This window comes from Cetorhinus maximus, chromosome 33, assembly GCF_964194155.1.
Source record: "Cetorhinus maximus chromosome 33, sCetMax3.hap1.1, whole genome shotgun sequence".
Taxonomy (NCBI): Eukaryota; Metazoa; Chordata; class Chondrichthyes; order Lamniformes; family Cetorhinidae; genus Cetorhinus; species Cetorhinus maximus.
Genome location: NC_135911.1, coordinates 10,185,623 through 10,201,152, shown reverse-complemented (window position 1 = coordinate 10,201,152; position 15,530 = coordinate 10,185,623). Strand labels below are relative to the sequence as shown.

Here is a 15,530-nt window from a genome sequence, read left to right as displayed (position 1 = left end):
CCCGATTGATCAGCAACCCACTGACCACTTTAAACATTTGCTCCCCCCACAACCAGCCCAGAGTGGCGTCAGTGTGTACCATTTACAAGGTGCATTGTAGCAACAAGTCAAAGCTTCAACAGCACCTTCCAAACCCATGACATCTACCATCTAGAACGGCAAGGGCAGCAGACACAGGATCACCATCATTTTCAACTTCTCCTCCATCCTGATCTAGAAATATATTGCAGTTCCTTCATTGTTGATGGGTCAAAATCCTGGAACTCCCTCCCTGAGAGCACAGTAGTTGTACACACACCACATGGCGGTTCAAGATGGCGGCAGCTCACCACCATCATTTTAAGGGACAACTAAGGTTGGGCAACAAATGCTGGGTTTGTTGCAGCAGCCACAGCAACAATGAGTGAAAAAGCACACACGTGTCAATGAGTGTATATCTATATATATCTCTCAATAGTATATTAGTTGCTGGTACCACGCACACACACATAGGTGTAGATGGGCAAAGGGGGAAAAGGAGAGGGAAAGACAGATGGAAAGAGAGAGATAGACAGAGACAGGGAGTTAGAGAGATGGAGAGAGCATGTGCTGAGAGAGAGAAAAAAAGAGAAAGAGGGCCTGAGGGTGTGTGTGTTCAGAGACAGCAAAAGAAATGAGAGAAAGACAAAAAGAGACACATATAGAGAGCATGAGAGTTTATGAAAGAGCAACAGAGGCAAATGGAGAGGGCCTGTGATTCATTGAATCACTAGAGTAAAGGATTATCCACATATTTTAGAGAATGTGGGAAATCTTCACGCCTCAATTACTCTGAACAACAAAATGATTGATCCAGAAGTGATGTTTATCTCCTTTCACTTAATACAAATACTCATAATTCCAAAAAAGAAAACATCTGGCCTTGTGTGGAAACTCTGGTCTTAACAAGAGAGAAAGAGATTGTCAGCTGTCGGGGTGGTGATATCTCAGAGGGGGACAGAGAGAGTGAGTGAGAAAGAAGGACCATCCCCACAACACAACCTGTGTCAAGTTGTCAGGTGGCAAGGTTGTGGGATCTTACTGTGCATTAATTGGCTGCCATATTCTCTAAGTTGCAATGGCATTGGCACTTCAAACAATGCACTTTGCTGGCTGTCAAGCACTCTTCCTGAGGGCTGAAGGAGGTTACAGAGACGTGGGGGCTGGAGGAGGTTACAGAGATAGGGAGGATTGGGGGGGCTGGAGAAGGTAACAGAGATAGGAAAGGTTGTAGAGGCTGGAGGAGGTTACGGAGATAGGGACGGTTTGTAGGGGCTGGAGGAGGTTACAGGGATAGGGAGGGTTGTAGGGGCTGGAGGAGGTTACACACGTGGAGAGTTGTAGCGGCTGGAGGAGGATACAGAGATAGGGAGCGTTGTAGGGGCTGGTGGAGGTTACACAGATAGCGAGGGTTGTAGGGGCTGGAGGAGGTTACAGAGATAGGGAGGGTTGGAGGGGCTAGAGGAGGCTACAGAGATAGGAAAGGTTGGAGCGGCTGGAGGAGGTTACAGAGATAGGGAGGGTTGTAGGGGCTGGAGGACGTTACAGGGATAGGGAAGGTTGTAGGGGCCGGAGGAGGTTACACACGTGGAGAGTTGTAGCGGCTGGAGGAGGTTACAGAGATAGGGAGCTTTGTAGGGGCTGGAGGAGGTTACAGAGATAGGGAGGTTGTAGGGGCTGGAGGAGGTTACAGAGATAGGGACGGTTGTAGGGGCTGGAGGAGGTTACAGGGATAGGGAAGGTTGTAGGTGCTGGAGGAGATTACACACGTGGAGAGTTGTAGCGGCTGGAGGAGGTTACAGAGATAGGAGCATTGTAGGGGCTGGAGGAGGTTACAGAGATAGGGAGGATTGTAGGGGCTGGAGGAGGTTACAGAGATAGGGAGGGTTGTAGGGGCTGGACGAGGTTACAGAGATTTGGAAGGGCTGACGGAGGTTACAGAGATGGGGGGGCTGAAGGAGGCTACACAGATAGAGAGGATTGGAGAGGCTGGAGGAGGATACTGAGATAGGGAGGGTTGGAGGAGGTTACAGAGATAGGTTTGTAGGGGCCGGAGGAGGTTACAGAGATAGGGAGGGCTTTGGGGCTGGAGGAGGTTACAGAGATAGGGAGGGCTGTAGGGACTGGAGGAGGTTACAGAGATAATTATTCTGGTCAGACTGCACCTTTTGTATTGAGACAATTGGACATCGACCTGAAGAGACATCTGGAGATCATGAAAAACGCCACATAGATGCATTGATTTCTTTTATTGAACAAACAGCATACATCTTGGGTTAAACAGGTGAAACTCCAACAACACTCAAGAAGCTCAACACCATCCAGGACAAAGCAGTCCGTTTGATTTGGCACCACATCCAGTAACTTCAATATTTAATCCCTCCACCACCAATGCACTGTGGTAGCAGTGTGTACCATCCACAAGGTGCACTGCAGCAACTCAGCTAGACTCGTTAGACAGCATCTCCCAAACTCACAACCACTACTATAAGACATAGGAGTAGAAATTAGGCCCATCGGCCCATCAAGTCTACACCGCCATTCCATCATGGCTGATAAGGTTCTCAACCCCATTCTCCCGCCCTCTCCCCGTAACCTTTGATCCGCTTACCAATCAAGAACCTATCTACCTCGCTCTTAAATATAGTCAATGACCTGGCCTCCACAGGGCAAGGGCAGCAGATAGAAGAGAACACCACCACCTGGAAATTCCCCTCCAAGCCGCTCACCATCCTGACTTGGAAATATATCGCCATCCATTCACTGTCGCTGAGTCAAAATCCTGGAACTCCCTTCCTAACAGCACTCTTGGCGTACATACACCATATGAACTGCAGCGGTTCAACTAGGCAGCTCACCACCACCTTCTCAAGGGCAATAAATGTTGGCCCAGCCAGTGAAGCCCACATCCCGTGAACAAAGAAAAGAAAAACAGATGGACATGTTGCAGGTTAGCAAACATCAAACTGCAAGAAGCATTGGCTTGAAATTAGTAAGTAAATGTTTACAGCCACAATTATTGAGGGTAGCACGCAAAAGTCTTTATTTCGCCAGATAGTGAAAGGGGTTGTCTCATTTCCTCACTAAGAAACAGAGAAATCGATTGTCCCCTCATAATCACATCCTTCTCGAGTAATACCCAATGCCAAGTGATGACAGAGAGATACCATCCCACAGGTAGCAGAGTCACAACCAGGAATCAGCTGGAGCCTCAGGAAACCAAGTGCTGCCAAAAATCAGGAACCTCCTTCAAAGCATCAGATAGGACAGGAGTTTAAATTCAGAGGGAGCCAAGAGAGGAATTCAGATACATGAATGACAAGAACAACTTGTACTCATATAGCACCTTCAATACATGCTAAAGCACTTCACAGGAGCATTATCAAGTAAGGTATGACCCCAAACCACATGAGGAGATATTAGGGACAGGTGACCTCAACATGAGGAGATATTAGGTACAGGTGACCAAATGCTTGGTCAAAGAGGTCGGTTTTATAGGCGAATCATAAAGGAGGTGTGAGAGAGAGAGAGAGAGGGAGAGAGAGAGAGAAATAGCTGGAGAGGTTCAGGGAGGGAAATCTAGAGCTTATATCCCAGGCAACTGAAGGCACAGCCGCCAATGATGAAGCGATGGAAATCGGGGGATGATCAAGAGACCACAATTGGAAGAGAGGTTGTAGGGGCTGGAGGAGGTTACAGAGATAGGGAGGATTGGAGGTGCTGGAAGAGGCTACAGAGATAGGGAGGGTTGGAAAGGCTGGAGGAGGTTACAGAGATTTTGAGAGTCTGCGGGAGGTTAAAGCAATAGGAAGAGCTGGAGGGGCCGGAGGAGGTTACAGAGATAGGGAGGGCTGTAGAGGCTGGAGGAGGTTACAATGTTAGGGAGGGTTGTTGGAGCTGGAGGAGGTTACAGAGATTTGGAAGGGCTGGAGGAGGTTACAGAGATGGGGGTGCTGGAGGAGGTTACAGAGATGGGGGTGCTGGAGGAGGCTACACAGATAGAGAGGATTGGAGAGGCTGGAGGAGGATACTGAGATAGGGAGGGTTGGTGGAGGTTACAGAGATAGGGAGGGCTGTAGGGGCTGGAGGAGGTTCCAGAGATAGGGAGGGCTTTGGGGCTGGAGGAGCTTACAGAGATAGGGAGGGCTGGAGGAGGTTACAGAGATAGGGAGGGCTGTAGGGGCTGGAGGAGGTTACAGAGAAACGGAGGGCTGTAGGGGCTGGAGGAGGTTACAGAGATAATTATTCTAGTCAGACTGCAGCTTTTGTATTGAGACAATTGGACATCAACCTGAAGAGACATCTGGAGATCATGAGAAACGCCACTTAGATGCATTGATTTCTTTTATTGAACAAACAGCATACATCTTGGGTTAAACAGGTGAAACTCCAACAACACTCAAGAAGCTCAACACCATCCAGGACAAAGCAGTCCGCTTGATTGGCACCACATCCAGTAACTTCAATATTCAATCCCTCCACCACCAATGCACAGTGGTAGCAGTGTGTACCATCCCCAAGGTGCACTGCAGCAACTCAGCTAGACTCCTTAGACAGCATCTTCCAAACTCACGACCACTACCATAAGACATAGGAGCAGAAATTAGGCCAATCGGCCCATCGAGTCTGCACTGCCATTCAATCATGGCTGATAAGGTTCTCAACCCCATTCTCCCGCCTTCTCCCCGTAACCTTTGATCCCCTTACCAATCAAGAACCTATCTATCTCGCTCTTACATACACTCAATGACCTGGCCTCCATAGCCTTCTGTGGCAATGAAGGGCAAGGGCAGCAGATAGAAGAGAACACCACCACCTGGAAATTCCCCTCCAAGCCGCTCACCATCCTGACTTGGAAATATATCACCATCCATTCACTGTCACTGAGCCAAAATCCTGGAACTCCCTTCCTAACAGCACTGTGGGTGTACCTACGCCATATGAACTGCAGCGGTTCAACTCGGCAGCTCACCACCACCTTCTCAAGGGCAATAAATGTTGGCCCAGCCAGCGAAGCCCACATCCTGTGAACAAAGAAAAGAAAAACAGATGGACATGTTGCAGGTTAGCAAACATCAAACTGCAAGAAGCATTGGCTTGAAATTAGTAAGTAAATGTTTACAGCCACAATTATTGAGGGTAGCACGCAAAAGTCTTTATTTCACCAGATAAAGGGGTTGTCTCATTTCCTCTCTAAGAAACAGAGAAATCGATTGTCCCCTCGTAGTCACATCCTTCTCGAGTAATACCGAATGCCAAGTGATGACAGAGAGATACCATCACACAGGTAGCAGAGTCACAACCAGAAATCAGCTGGAGCCTCAGGAAACCAAGTCCTGCCAAAAATCAGGAACCTCCTTCAAAGCATCAGATAGGACTGGAGTCTACATTCAGAGGGAGCCAAGAGAGGAATTCAGATAGATGAATGACAAGAACAACTTGTACTCATATAGCACCTTCAATACATGCTAAATCGCTTCACAGGAGCATTATAAAGTAAGGTTTGACCCCAATGAGGAGATATTAGGGACAGGTGACCTCCACATGAGGAGATATTAGGGACAGCTGATCAAAAGCTTGGTCAAAGAGGTCAGTTTTATAGGCGAGTCATAAAGGAGGTGTGAGAGAGAGAGGGAGAGAGAGAGAATTAGCTGGAGATGTTTAGGGAGGGAAATCCCGAGCTTATATCCCAGGCAGCTGAAGGCACAGCCGCCAATGATGAAGCAATGGAAATTGGGAGCTGATCAAGAGACCACAATTGGAAGAGAGGTTGTAGGGGCTGGAGGAGGTTAAGAGGTTAGGGAGGATTATTGGGGCTGGGGGGTGGTGGGAGTTACAGAGATAGGGAGGGTTGTAGGGGCTGGAGGAGGTTACAGAGATAGGGAGGGTTGTAGGGTCTAAAGAAGGTTCCAGAGGTAATTATTCTGGTCAGGCTGCACCTTTTGCATTGAGACAATTGGATATAGACCTGAAGAGTTTAGAGGGGAGTGGGACTCATTAGGTGTAAGTTCACAAAGGGGCCGGCCTGAACGGGAAAGGGAAGGGCTCCTTTCATGTTGTATGATTCTATGACTGAGGTGGCAGTAATTTGTTCCAAAAGAATACCACATTGACCCTTTTTCTTTTTGTATTGACAGTAACAAAATCCCATCGCTATCAGAACTGCGCATGTGACGCCCACTGCCACTCCGATGATAAACCCTATGCGTCCTACAGGAAGAATTGGAAATAATGGTTAATAACTAACAAGACTGATGAAAGCAGTCTTCAAAGCTGAGTATGTGTCAGGAGCCAGTATAGACCAGAATTCTTTCCTTCGCAACACAGAAATAGGCCATCCAGCCTGTTACACAGGAACAGGAGGAGGCCATTCATTCCCCCTCAAGCCTGTTACTCAGGAACAAGAGGAGGCCATTCATTCCCCCTCGAGCCTGTTACATAGGAACAGGAGGAGACCATTCATTCCCCCTCAAGCCTGTTACATAGGAACAGGAGGAGACAATTCATTCCCCTTGAGCCTGTTTCACAGGAACAGGAGGCCATTCATTCCCCTTGAGCCTGTTTCACAGGAACAGGAGGCCATTCATTCCCCCTCGAGCCTGTTACACAGGAACAGGAGGCCATTCATTCCCCCTCGAGCCTGTTACACAGGCACAGGAGGCCATTCATTCCCCCTCGAGCCTGTTTCACAGGAACAGGAGGCCATTCATTCCCCCTCGAGCCTGTTACACAGGCACAGGAGGACGCCCATTCAGCTCACTCAGCCCCATCGATCCTGTTACACAGGAACACGAGGAGGCCCATTCTACCCCATTGAGCCTGTAACACAGGAACACGAGTAGGCCCATTCAGCCCCAACGTGTCTCTTACACAGGAACAGGAGGAGGCCCATTCAGCCCCCTTGGGTCTGTTACACATGAACAGGAGGAGGTCATTCAGCCCATCGTGTCTCTTACACAGGAACAGGAGTAGGCCTGGAACAAGGACCTTAAACAAATCCCAGTTAACATGTACTTGTCTATTAATTCGAAGAATAACAGGAGATGTGAGTTCCTACCCTTGCTATCGGTTGGTCCACTGCTGCTGGTCTCTGATGTCACTGGGCTGCTTGTTATGACACCTGATTGACCAATCAGGGAAAGGGAGGAGGAGTGAAGAGATTATTAAAACAAAGGCTCGAAATGGATCATCGCAACTCGCTTTTGATTTGGTACAGTACGTGGCCAATCAGAGGCTCCAGGCTCATGAATCTGTAGATCAGGTTAGGATTAGAGAAGCTCCCAGCACAGGCAAAGACCATTCAGCCCATTGTGCCTCTGCTGGCTCTTTGAAAGAGTTCCCCATTTAGTCCCATTCCAACACCCCCACTCGCCGACTCTTTCCCTCACAGCCCTGCAAATCTTTCCCCTTCAAGTATTTAACTAATTCCCCGCTTTGGAAAGTTCCGATTGAATCTGCTTCCACCGCCCTTTCAGGCAGCGCCTTCCAGATCACAACAACTCGCTGTGTAAACAAAAAAATTCTCCTCATCTCCCCCTCTGGTTCTTTTACCGATTCTCTTCAATCTGTGTCCCTCTGGTTACCGACCCTCCTGCCATTGGAAAGAATTGTTGTCCTGGGTTTACCTTTAAATATGTTGGGCCCTGTTTCAACTTTGGATTTGTCAGCACAATATCCCCTCCCTCTCTCTCATTCTGTCGCTCATTCTATTTCTCTTTCATTCCATCTTTCCTGTCTCTCTTCCTCTCTTCTGCTCTCCCTTTCACGTATTCCTTCCCTACTCTCTTTGGCTTCCTACTTCCACTCTCATTCTCTTTGTCTCTCAAGTTATGGTGTTGATCTATTGCTCTCTGCTCTGTGCCTTCCCACACCCCCTCCGCCCACCCATCGCCACCCCCTCCGCCGACCCATCCCCAACACCTCCGCCCATTCATCCCCACCCCTTTTGCCCCGCCCACACACCCACCCATGCCCAGCGCCGCCCACCTACACACCCCCCTCAAAATGCCCCCGTAGCCTGGCCCCAGTGTAAAACAGGAACAGGATGAGGCACATTCAGGCCCTCGAGCCTGTTACACAGGAACAGGAGGAGGCACATTCAGTCCCTCAATACTGTTACAAAGAAACAGGAGGAGGCCATTCAGCCCCTCGAGCCTGTTACACAGGAACAGGAGCAGGTCCACTCAGCCCCATTACACACAAAAGGAGGCGGTCATTCAGAAATTTGAGCCTGTGACAAAGAAACAGGAGGAGGCCATTCAGTCCCTTGAGCCTGTTACACGGGAACAGGAGGAGGTAATTCAGCCCCTCGAGCCTATTACACAGGAACAGGAGGAAGCCATTCAGCCCCATTGGGTCTGTTACACAGGACAGGAGGAGGCCATTCAGCCCCCCTTGGGTCTGTAACACAGGAGTCAGAGGAGGCCCATTTAACCCCACGGTTCCTTCTCCCTTTTACATATTCCTTCCCTGCTCTCTTTGGCTTCCTTCTTTCTCTATCTCTCTCTTTGTCTCACTCCCTCCCCTTGTCTCTCTCTCTTATACTCTCCCTCTTTCTCTCATTCAGTCCCCTCAAGCCTGTTACACAGGAACAGGAGGAGGCCATTCAGCCCCTTGGGTCTCTTACACAGGAACAGGAGGAGGCCATTCAGCCCCTTGGGTCTCTTACACAGGAACAGGAGGAGGCCATTCAGCCCCTTGGGTCTCTTACATAAAAACTTGGATAGTACCTGTGAATTTCGCATTTTTATTCTTACCCGTGCTATTGGTTGTTGTTCTGCAGCTGGACTCTGTTGTCACTGGCCCGCTCGTTATGACTCCTGTTCGACCAGAAGGACAAAAAAGACTGTTAAATCAAAGACTAGAAATTGATCAGGCCAGGATTCATCCTGTCACACGTTCAATTGGATACAGGACGTGTCACATCACAGGCTCTGGGCTTCTCTATCTATTAGCTATGTTAGAATCAGAGAATCTTGCAGCACAGAGGAGACCATTGTGCCCATCATTCCTGTGCTGGCCCTTCGAAAGGGCTATCCTATTAGTCCCACTGCCGCACTGCCCCCACACAGCGCTACTCTGTCCCCATTGATCTGCTAATTATTCCCCTTCAAGTCCTTAACCAATTCCCCCTTTTGAAAGTTCCTATTGAATCTGCTTCCACCGCCCTTTCAGGCTACACCTTCCAGATCACAACAACTCGCTGTGTAAAAAAATACTTATCCTCATCTCTCCCTCTGGTTCTTTTGCTGATTCTCTTCAATCTGTGTCCCTCTGTTACCGACACTCCTGCCACTGAAAAGAGATGTTGTGCTGGGTCTAACTTTAAATATGTTAAAGCATGTTTCTGATTTCTACATTTGGATCTGTCAGTGCAGTCGCCCTTACTCTCTCTTTCTGCCTTTCATTATTTCTCTCTTCTTTCATTCTTCCTTTCCTGTCTCTCTTCCTATCTTTTGTTCTCCCTTTCATGCTTCCTTTCTCTTCCCTTCTCCCTTTTCTTCTTCCTCTCTCACTATCTCACGTTATGGTGTTGAACAATTGCCCTGTGCCTCCCCACTCCCCTCCCTGCCCATTCCCCACCTCCCCCAAAGCCCCCGTTACCTGGCTCCAGTGTGGAAGTGCCTCTCCCGGGGTCACCATTGCAGAGGTTTCCTGCGCAACACGCGGGAAGCTGGGTAAACTCGATACGGAAAGGCCTCAAGATGTCAAGCAATCGACAGACCTGCTCGGAGACGCAGCCCTTGGCGATGAAATTACTCACTCCGTACGCTAGAAACACACAGGATAACAGGGTGGATAGTGAGGGGGTTGTGCATCAATCACTGCTGTTTATAATGGGCGGGTTCATGAGAGGGACAACTGGCCAGTTAAAAATGATGGGGCAGTGTAATGGGACAGCCCAGGGACAGTGTTTCACTGGTTCATATACCTGTGGATCATCCTTGCTGCAGTAGGTGAACAACAACACCAACAGTAACTTATATTCATTTAGTACCTTTAACCTAATGAAATATCTCATGATGCTTCACAGGAGCTTTATACCATACAACAAAATATGACATCGGGCCACATAAGGAGATGTTATGTCAGAGCATCTTAATAAAGGAGAGAGAGAGAGCGGGGTGGAGAGAATTAGTGGAGGGCATTTCAGAGCTTAGGGCTCAGGCAGCTGATGACACGGCTGCCAATGGTGGAGCCATAGAAATTGGGGGATGCTCTGTAGGTCTGAATTGGAGGAGCGCAGGCATTTTGGAGGGTTCTGGGGATGGAGGAGATTACAAAAATTGAAGGTGGGGGGGGGGGGGGGGGGGGGCGGTGCGGGGAGAGCAAAACAAGACCATGGAGGGATTTGAAAACAAGGATGAGAATTTTAAAGTTAATATCTTGCTTGACCAGGAGCCAACATGGGTCAGCAAGCAGAGGGTTGATAGGGGATTGGGACTTGGTGCAAGTTAAAACCAGGGGGTAGCAGAGTCTTATGTAGATTATTAGAGGCCAGCCAGGAGAGCGCTGGTATAATTCAGCCTAGTGGTAATGAAGGCATGGATGAGGGGTACAGCAGCAAGTGAGCTGAGACAGGGGTGAAGAGGAGACGGGGCAAAGAGACACTTCAAAGATTGTCTGTTTTAGTGCCGCTGGTTGAGGGATTAAGATTGGCTCCAGGGCGCCAGAGAGAATTCCCATTCTGTTCATCAGAAAAGCGACTGGCGAATCTTTAACTTTCACAGCCCTCAGGCAAAGGTCTCCCCTGAAAGATGGCACCTCTGACAGTGCAACATGCCCTCAGTGTGGGCACTGTAGAGTCAAGGGTGAGGATCCCTCTCAGCAACAAAAGGTGGAGGAGGAGGGGGGGCGACGATATTCATTAGGAGCGTCACAAAGATGGCAGAAGATTGAACGTACTAAAGTTCTCCTGGCCTGAGGCACTCATGCAGCGAGTCTCTGCTCCAACACATTTCACTGTCTGTTCAGAGTCCCTGCAGGAATCGGACGAGCTGTTAAAACACTCTCGGCATTTCAGTCCATTCTGGGTGCTGTTCGCAGGCTCTGAAATTCAAACCACAACAGGAACTTGTTTACAGATCACAAACAAAGCTGAGCCCAGTATTGATGAATTGGTCATAAAAACAAAAAGCTAAAAGCTACTGCGGATGCTGGAAATCCAAAACAAAAACAAAAACAATTCTGTTTTTGTTTTTGATGAATTGGTCGACTGTTTTCAATGGAAACATGCTTTGAATTGTGTAACAGGACCTGTGGTTGTGTTGCATGGCAAAGGGAGGAGGCCAATCAGACTCTCGAGACTGTTCCACAGCTCACATACATCATTCCTGGTCAGTATCATAGATACCAAACATAAATCCAGGTGCTGTCGGCACTTTAATCTCCAATTCTTTCAGAGTCCATTAGTCTAGATTCCTTCACCAAAGAGAATAGTGCAAACTGGGCTTTACTCCGTGTCTAACCCCGTGCTGTACCTGTCCTGGGAGTGTTTGATGGGGGGCGCTTTACTCTGTATCTAACCCCGTGCTGTACCTGTCCTGGGAGTGTTTGATGGGGACAGTGTTACGGGAGCTTGGCAGTGTTGGTTTAATTCAGTCACCACATAATTCAATGGGACAGCCTCATTCTCAAATGAATCTATCGGATCTGAATTGGATTATGATACACTGGAACCTTACCTGCAACTATTTGATTATTACAGAGATCGGAGTGACAGCAGCTGCTGCTCTGTGAGATGACCACAACTCCAGTGTTAAGAGCTATGGGATCAGAGCACTGGCCACAGGAATTTCTAATCCTCTTGTCATTCACTCCATCTGAAAACAAGCAAAGTCATAAATAGGATTTCATACATCCTGCTCATTGCTGAAGGAAAGAAAGAGAAAAATAGTCTGAGGGGAAAACAAGCAGAGTAAGAGAAAGTGCAAAAGGGAGAATGAAAGAAAGGGAGAGAAAATGTGGAAAAGAGGGAGCATAAAAGTGAAAGAGAGAGAGAGAAAGAGATAAAGAGGGAGAAGGAGAGAAAAGAAGAAAAGGGACAAAGACAGAGATGTTATGATCACATAGAGATTGATAACTTTTAAAAATAAGTTTGAACTTCCAGCTCATGGCTGAATGGAGGACACAGCAAAATTTCACGTTTTAAGACATCTTACATAACAAATCGAATAAATAACTGTTGGTGAAACACTTTTTGTAGGAAACTTATATTTTAAAATACAGAATAGAACTTTCTGTCCTCAAAGCCCATTTCCATGGCAATGTGAATCACATGAGCCTTGTATCCAGGCAGAAATGTTAATTAGCTATTCTTGAGAGCCCAACTCTCTTTCATCTTGAAACTAAATGGAGAAAATAGTTTAGAACGCAACATTCTGAACATTTTTCTGGGACTTTGGAGACTCACAGTCTATCTACTATTAGCACACAGGCATTGTCTACCACCTTGCACCTTCTTCCCAGTAAAGCAAACTGGGCCACTTTTAATCTCTAACCATCAAACTGCCCAGGATTACTGACTGGCAGATTTCAGAACAGGTCGCATGACTACCTTCATTTTTACCTTAAGTTAAAGACACAGCCCCAAAACTTAACAATCCTATAAATTTCATGATCATAACAGAGAGAGAAAATGGAAAAGAGAGAAAGAAATGGAGAGTGAGTGAGGGCAAAAGAAAGAGAGAAAGAGAGAGAGAAAGCAAGTGTAAAAGATAGAGAGAAAGAGTAAGAGGTAAAGGAAGAAGGGAGAGTAGCTGCAAAGAGAGAGGAAGAATGAGAGAGTAAGAGAGAAAGAAAAAACAGAGAGAGAAAGAGAGGAACAGATGGAAGAAAGAGGAAGGGAGAGCGAAAGAAAGAGAGAGAGAGAATGAAGGCAGGAATGAGACAGAGAGATTAAAAAATGTTGGAGAAAACAGGAGAGGAAGTGTTACTGTAAATTTCTGTGGTCGAAGTAGTGCTGCAGGTGGTGGTTCCTGATGGACACTTCGTTTCTTGCAGTATGCAGGAATCGGAAGATGCCACACATTTGTTACAGGTGAAAGGTCGCACTGAGGGGAGAAAAACAATGAACCAGAATGAGTCAAATTAACAATCCTCAGCTCAAGTCAGTAACTCAGTGTAATCTCTCCTGCCCCACCACCACCAGGTCATATGTAGAGAACACTAAAGCTCTCATGCTGAAACTCCACTTGATGCAGCTATGAGGGAGGGTCCTACAGCAAACAGGGAGAGGCCATTCAGCTACTGTAGAGCAATCAAGTCAGTCACCCACTCTATCCCTCTAACCCTACAAGTTTATTTCCCCCAAGACCTCAGCAAATTTCCTTATGAAATCACTGATTGCCTCCACTTCCACCTCCCTCAGAGGCAGCGAGTTCTAATTCATTACCACACGATGTGTAAATAAGTTTGCCTGCACATCTGCCCTGCATCTCTTGCCAAAACCTTAAATCTTGTACTCCTAGCCCTTATACCTTCAACTAATTTGTTTACCTTATTTAAACCTGGCATTATCTTGTCCACCTCTATCAGATCACCCCTCAATTTCCTTTGCTCCAAGGATTTCCTCAGGGTAGTGTCCTCAGACCAACCGACTTCAGCTGCTTCATCAATGACCTTCCTTCCATCATTAGGTCAGAAGTGGGGATGTTCGCTGATGATTGCACAATGTTCAGTGCCATTCGTGACTCCTCAGATACTGAAGCAGTCCATGTCTAAATGCAGCAGGACCTGGACAATATCCAGGCTTGTGCTGACAAGTCGCAAGTAACATTCGCGCCACACAAGTACCAGGCAATGACCATCTCCAACAAGAGAGAATCTAACCATTGCCCCTTGATGTTCAATGGCATTACCATCACTGAATCCCCCACAATCAACATCCTGGGGGTTACCATTGACCAGAAACTGAACTGGACTAGCCATAGTTGCTACAAGAGCAGGTCAGAGGCTAGGAATCCTGCAATTATTAACCCACCTCCTGACTCCCCAAAGCCTGTCCACCATCTACAAGGCACAAGTCTGGATGAATGCAGCTCCAACAACACTCAGGAAGCTTGAAACCATCCAGGACAAAGCAGCCGTCTTGACTGGCATCCCATCCATAAACATTCACTTCCTCTACCACTGCACAGTGGCAGCAGTGTGTACCATCTACAAGATGCACTGCAGGAATTCACCAAGGCTCCTTAGACAGCACCTTCCAAACCCACGATCACTACTACCATCCAAGCCACTCACCATCCTGACTCTCCCCCCATTTTAAATAATATGCTGCATTTCTGTCCCTTTCTTCCCCATGTGTGTTTATCCCTTTATGTAGCTCGATATTGGCTGTGTGCTCCTCTAGCGTGTCCTCAGACATTTTTTCTACATTATATGAATGCAATTTTTTATTGTGGCCACATTACCAAGGTTGTTGTACCAACCAGGGAGGAGGCGTAGGTACAACAGCTGAGGGAGCTCCCACCGCTAAGTGTGCCCTCTCCAGCTGCAAACTTGCTCCTTGGTGCAAATGTCAAAACTCCTTGGGTTCTAATAACAGGGAGTTTTCCTGTCCACCGTGTTCCTCTGCTGGATGGACCTGAATACCACCAGCTCCTTAAATGAGGTTGTAAAATGGGAGGAGGCCACAAAAGCAGGGAACTTACTCTGAACCTTTATGAAGTTCTGTTAGACCACAACTAGAGACTTGAATCCAGTCCTGGTCACCACACTTTCAGAAGGATGTGAGGGTCCTTGAGAGGGTGTGGATTTACCAAAATGGTTCCAGGGATGAGGTATTTTAGCTAGGAGATTCAGTTGGAGGAGCTGGGGTTGTGTTTTCTATTCGTTCACGGGATGTGGGCTTCGCTGGCTGGGCCAACACATTTATTGCCCATCCCTAGTTGTCCTTGAGAAGGTGGCGGTGAGCTGCCTATTTGAACCGCTGCAGTCCATGTGGTGTAGGTACATCCACAGTGCTGTTAGGGAGGAATTCCAGGATTTTGACCCAGCGACAGTGAAGGAACAGCAACGTAGTTCCAACTCGGGATGGTGAGTGACTTGGAGGGGAACTTCCAGGTGGTGGCGTTCCCATTTATCTGCTGCACTTGTCCTTCTAGATGGTAGTGGTCCTGGGTTTGGAAGGTGCTGTCTAAGGAGACTTGGTGAGCTCCTGCAGTGCATCTTGTAGATGGTACACACACTGCTGCCACTGTGCATCGGTGATGGACAGAGCGAATGTTTGTGGATGGGGCGCCAATCATGCGGGGCTGCTTTGTCCTGGATGGTGTCCAGCTTCTTCAGTGTTGTAGGAGCTGCACTCATCCAGGCAAGTGGGGAGTATTCCATCACATTCCTGACTTGTGCCTTGTAGATGGTGGAAAGGCTTTGTGGAGTCAGCAGGTGAGTTACTCATCGCACGATTCTGAGCCTCTGACCTGCTCTTGTAGCCACAGTATTTATATGGCTGGTCCAGTTCAGTTCCTGGCCAATGGTAACCCCCAGGATGTTGATAGTGGGGGATT

At 47.8% G+C, this 15,530-nt stretch overlaps 1 protein-coding gene across 1 annotated transcript in view; it reads right to left on the bottom strand.

The window, feature by feature from the left end:
• Positions 1-4,349: 4,349 nt before the first annotated feature.
• LOC144671668 (uncharacterized) overlaps positions 4,350-15,530 on the bottom strand; it is a 36,427-nt gene continuing 25,246 nt past the window's right edge. The window contains exons 5-12 of the mRNA XM_078533680.1: positions 12,954-13,070; positions 11,703-11,840; positions 10,924-11,067; positions 9,622-9,789; positions 8,775-8,837; positions 7,076-7,138; positions 6,133-6,228; positions 4,350-5,402 (exon numbers count right to left, since the gene is read on the bottom strand). Of these exons, the coding sequence (XP_078389806.1) occupies positions 5,386-5,402; positions 6,133-6,228; positions 7,076-7,138; positions 8,775-8,837; positions 9,622-9,789; positions 10,924-11,067; positions 11,703-11,840; positions 12,954-13,070 (806 nt within the window). The 3' untranslated portion in view covers positions 4,350-5,385. The remainder of the gene's footprint in view (positions 5,403-6,132; positions 6,229-7,075; positions 7,139-8,774; positions 8,838-9,621; positions 9,790-10,923; positions 11,068-11,702; positions 11,841-12,953; positions 13,071-15,530) is intronic.